Source organism: Carlito syrichta, unplaced genomic scaffold (assembly GCF_000164805.1).
Source record: "Carlito syrichta isolate Samal-C Ts95f unplaced genomic scaffold, Tarsius_syrichta-2.0.1 Scaffold118074, whole genome shotgun sequence".
NCBI classification, from domain to species: domain Eukaryota; kingdom Metazoa; phylum Chordata; class Mammalia; order Primates; family Tarsiidae; genus Carlito; species Carlito syrichta.
The window spans coordinates 12,390-16,937 of record NW_007062170.1 but is presented as its reverse complement, the minus strand read 5'-3'; the positions used below and the strand labels follow the sequence as shown (position 1 = coordinate 16,937).

The following is a 4,548-nucleotide window of genomic DNA, read 5'->3' as shown; positions in this document are numbered from 1 at the left end:
TTTTGAGTTGGAGTCTCACTCTGTCACCCACACTGGAGTGCAGTGGCCACTCTTGGCCATCACAGCCTCGACCTGCTGGGCTCTGGCGATCCTTCCGCCTCAGTCTTCCAAGTCGCTGAAACTACAGGCATGTGCTACCACACCCGGCTAATTTTTTGATTTATTGTAGAGATGAGGTCTCACCAAGTTGCCTAGGCAGGTCTTGAACCCGCAGGCTCAAGCAATCCACTCACCTCAGCTTCCCAAGGCGTGGGATTACAGGCTGAGCCACTGAGCCTGGCTCATCTGCTGTTTTTTTTTTTTTTATTTTTGCTTTTTGAGTTGGAGTCTCACTCTGTTGCCCGGACTGGAGTGCAGTGGTCGCTTCCGGCCACCACAGCCTCGACCTGCTGGGCTCCAGCGATCCTTCCACCTCAGCCTTCCAAGTAGCTTGAACTACAGGCGCGCACTATCACGCCCGGCTGATTTTTGATTTATTGTAGAGATGAGGTCTCGCCTGCCCAGGCAGGTCTTGATCCCGCGGGCTCAGGCAATCCACTCACCTCAGCCTCCCAAAGGCGCGGGATTACAGGCTGAGCCACTGAGCCCGGCTATCATCTGCTGTTTTTAATCAGAAAAACAAAAGTGTTTCCAGGAGACTCTTGACAGATTTCCTGTAATATTTGGCCAGAAGTGGTCACCCGCAAGGGATGCTGGGAAGATGAATATCTAGCCTTTTTAGTGGGCAGCCGCAAGGGAGCTGGGAATGACTATTGGGTAGTGGGTGGTGGTATCAGCTGCTTTGTTAACAGTTCCTGGATTTTGTAGTGGGAAGTTGCCAGTCCTCTGTAAATAGCACCTGGTAGGGCAGGTAAGGTGCCCTACCTTTCCCAGCCAAGGGGGGACCCAGGCCAGATCAACCAGAATCTCCCACTGCGGAGTCTGAATTAGGACTGTGCTTGGCTGCAAGTGACATGATGTCAGTGTCCCCTCCAGCAGCAGTGTGTGACAAGGAAGTTACTTCAGACTGTACCAAGGCTGCCGATCCTGGTGGCCCAAAGTTGCTGTATACAAGGCTCTGGGGTGGTGACTGGTGCCTGGGGGTAGGGAGGGTGGTTGAAGCTTCTAGGAAGGTGAGGTTTTTGGAACTGTGTTTTCTTACTGTATAACTCTCAGCGTCTGGTAGTTACCCTCGGGTAGACTCTTGACCCTGAGATGCCACGGTTCTAATCCCCCCTCCTCAGGATTCACTACCCGCTGCCCCTCCCGTACCAGGGCAAGCCAGACCCTGTGGTCCTGCAGGGCATCATCCGCTCGCTGAAGGAGGAGCTGGGGCGCCTGCGAGGGCTGGGTGGCCAGGACACTCGGGACGCACGGGAGACTGAGATCTGGCACCTGCGGGAGCAGTGAGTCTTGGAGGAGTGGGCAGCTGGGGCCGGGTGCGGGCGCGTCCTGTCATGCACTGCGGGGCCCATGCTTGGCACTGTGGGAGGACAGCTGTCCCTCATTGACCACGGATCAATCCTAAGCCCCTCTCCTCTATGCCTGCCTTGAGCTGGGCGGTACTGGGGACACAGCCCTGACCGAGACTATCCTGGCCCTGCCCTCCTGGGACTCCAGGTCCACGAGGGAGAGAGGTGTGTCTGCAGACAGTCAAGGCTCAGAGGGGTGGGGTTGGGGAATCCCAGAGTGTGGGCCTGAGCCTGTCTGGTTTGGGAGGGGAGTGCTCCGCAAAGGGAGCAACAGAGACAGGATGGAGGCTGGGCTAGAAGCAGCTGGACCCACCTTGGTCCAGCTTCTGTGCTGGCGCATCCCTGCCTCTCATGGGCACCCAATTCAGGGGCAGGTGGACATTAATCACATAGCCACCTGAGTATATCATTGCGAACGGAGATGGGTGAGGCAGGAGTGGGAGCCTGTGCTGTGGGAAGCTGTAACGGCCCTGATGTGGTGTCGGGGTGGGTCAGACAGAGGGACTTGAAAGAGTGTTGTGGACAGAGGGAACAGCATGTGCAAAGTCCTTATGTCAGGTGGGAATGTGGTAAGGACAAGAAGACTGAGGGTGAAGTGAAGAAAGTGAAGGCTTTTGGGGACTCCAGTCTCCACTGGGAGGAGGCCCGATATACTGGGGAGGACTAATATTTCTAGTAATAAAAATAATGCCAGTAGTTAATGTTCACTGAGCATTGTGTTCCAGGGATTCTGCTCAGTGCTTTATGATTGAGTTCATTTTATCCTCACAACCACCCTATGAGGTAGGCACTGTTGTCACCCCAATTTTACAGAGGAGGAAACTGAATCCCAGTTAGGGAACTTGCCCCAGGGCACACAGTGAATGACATGGCCACGCTAGACCATGGGTCTGGGCAGCCAGTGCCAACCCAGCAGTTCTGCACTGTTGGTGGCTTGGAGCCCACGACAGCATCAAGTCCTCCCAGGAATGGGAGCTCACGGGGCTGGGAAACCCTGTGGGGCTTCCTGGGGGAGCCTGGCTGGGCACTGAGAGGCCCATGGGTAGAAAAGCCACAGTGGGAGACCAGAATAGGAAGCAGGATAAGCTGCATTCTCAGTTCTGCTCTCAGGCGTGTGTGTGTGTGTGTGTGTGTGTGTGTGTGTGTGTGTGTGTGTGTGTTGTGTGTGTGTGTGTGTGTGTGTGTGTGTGTGTGGTGTGTGTGTGTGTGTGTGTGTGTGTGTGTGTGTGTTGTGTGTGTGTGTGTGTGTGTGTGTGTGTGTGTGTGTGTGTGTATTTCCCAGGCAGGCCACAAGGTGGCACCCACACCCTTTGGAAACAACCATAGAACCTTGAGATCCCACCAGTGCTGGTCAGTGACTTACCTTTCTCTTTGGCAAGCCTGGTGTTAGGGAGCTTGGGAAGGCGCCGAGATTTATTCATTCATTCAGCCAACATTCATTGAGTTTATACTGTATGCCAGGCACACTGCCAGCACTAGTTAATGTTTATTATGCCATACATGGTTGAAGCACTCTTCATAGATTCCTACAGCTTCACACGTAGCTGTTATTATTATCATTCCTTTTCACAGATGAGAAAAGGTGGACTGAGGCCCAGAGATGTGAAGGAAACTGCCCAAGGTTGCTCAGCCTGTTAATAAGTGGAGTAGAGTTAGATGCAGGACCCTGACTGTAGAGCCCAGGCTCCTACACAGGGAACCAGACAGATGGACACTCTGCCCCAGAAGGGTGGAAATCCAGACAGAAAACAGTCACACCGATAAATGCCAGCTCTTTGAGGTTTGGTGCTAGGAAGGAAATGTACAGAGACCTGGGAGAGCAGTGAATGTCATCAAGGGCCAGCTTCCCAGATACCTGGAGTTGTTCTGCCGTTCAGAAGCAGAGAAGATTTTGGAAGAGGGGCACTGTGTTCCAAAGGGCAGCTGGGCTGGAGCCCTGGGGGGAGAGGGGAGGAGAGAAGGGGAGAAGCCAGCTAGGCAGGGTCGAGTGGGAGCTCCCTGAGAGTGGGGAGCCACAGATTTTAAGAACGATTGATGAAGAATTCCAAGCTCCACCAAAGCAGGCAGTGGTGTCATGCGTGTGGACGTGTCCCCCAGCTTCCCCAGCTATCCGTTTGTCTGTCTTGTTTGATCCATACCCCTGGCCCCCAAAAGCCAATCCCAGACTTTGTATCTCCTCAGTAAACACCTCAATGTGTTGTGTGTCTTTAACATGACATGGCTGGGCTCGGTGGCTCAGCCTATAATCCCAGCACTTTGGGAGGCTGAGGCGAGAGGATTGCCTTAGCCCGTGGGTTCGAGACCAGTCTGGGCAACTTGGCGAAACCTTGTCTCTACAATAAATCAAAAATTAGCCAGGTGTGCGCCTGTAGTTCTGGCTGCTTGGAAGGCTGAGGTAGAAGGATTGCTAGAGCCCAGCAGGTTGACGCTGGGGTGGCCGTGAGCATGCCACTGCACTCCAGGCTGGGCAATGGAGTAAGACTCCAACTCAAAAAAAAAGACAAAAAAAACCTGTAAGCGCTGTCATCACATCCAAAGAAATGAACAAAAGTTTCACAAAATCATCTGATACCCAGTGCATATGTGTTCACACTTCTCTGATGACCTCACGAGTGTCTTTCTGTTATATATATTGGAAAATATAAACATATGTAATATATAATCCCCTTTTCTTACAAAAAGAGACATACTGAACATATTGTTTGAAACTTATGTCATGGTGTCACTTGGTGATGGGATACAGAGATCATCCTCATCCCTACAGTTGTGTGGTACTTAGTTGAGTAGCTGTATCAGAAATCCAGCTAGTTTTCTGTTCTGGCACACTTGAGGTGTTTCCACTAATTTGCTATTGCAAATAGTGCCGCCACGAATAGCCTGTGTAGACGTTTTCTCAGGGATGAGTTTTGAGCACGATAGTAACCTGATCAGATTTGCATTTTAGAGAGTCCTTTGGTGTATGGGAGACAGACTGGGCAGGGCTAACTTTCAGGGTTTGGATAGATTGATGAAGTCTTTTAGAGCTGGAACCCCTGAGGCTGTGTTCCCACCCCCGGCCTTGCACCAGGGGAGGAGGGTGTGTGTGTGTGTGTGTGTG

At 52.4% G+C, this 4,548-nt stretch overlaps 1 protein-coding gene across 1 annotated transcript in view; it reads left to right on the top strand.

Moving 5' to 3' along the window:
- Positions 1 to 4,548, top strand: part of CCDC61 (coiled-coil domain containing 61) — a 22,527-nt gene that overhangs the window by 13,590 nt on the left and 4,389 nt on the right. The window contains 1 exon segment of the mRNA XM_008047903.2: positions 1,224 to 1,389. Within this exon segment, the coding sequence (XP_008046094.1) occupies positions 1,224 to 1,389 (166 nt within the window).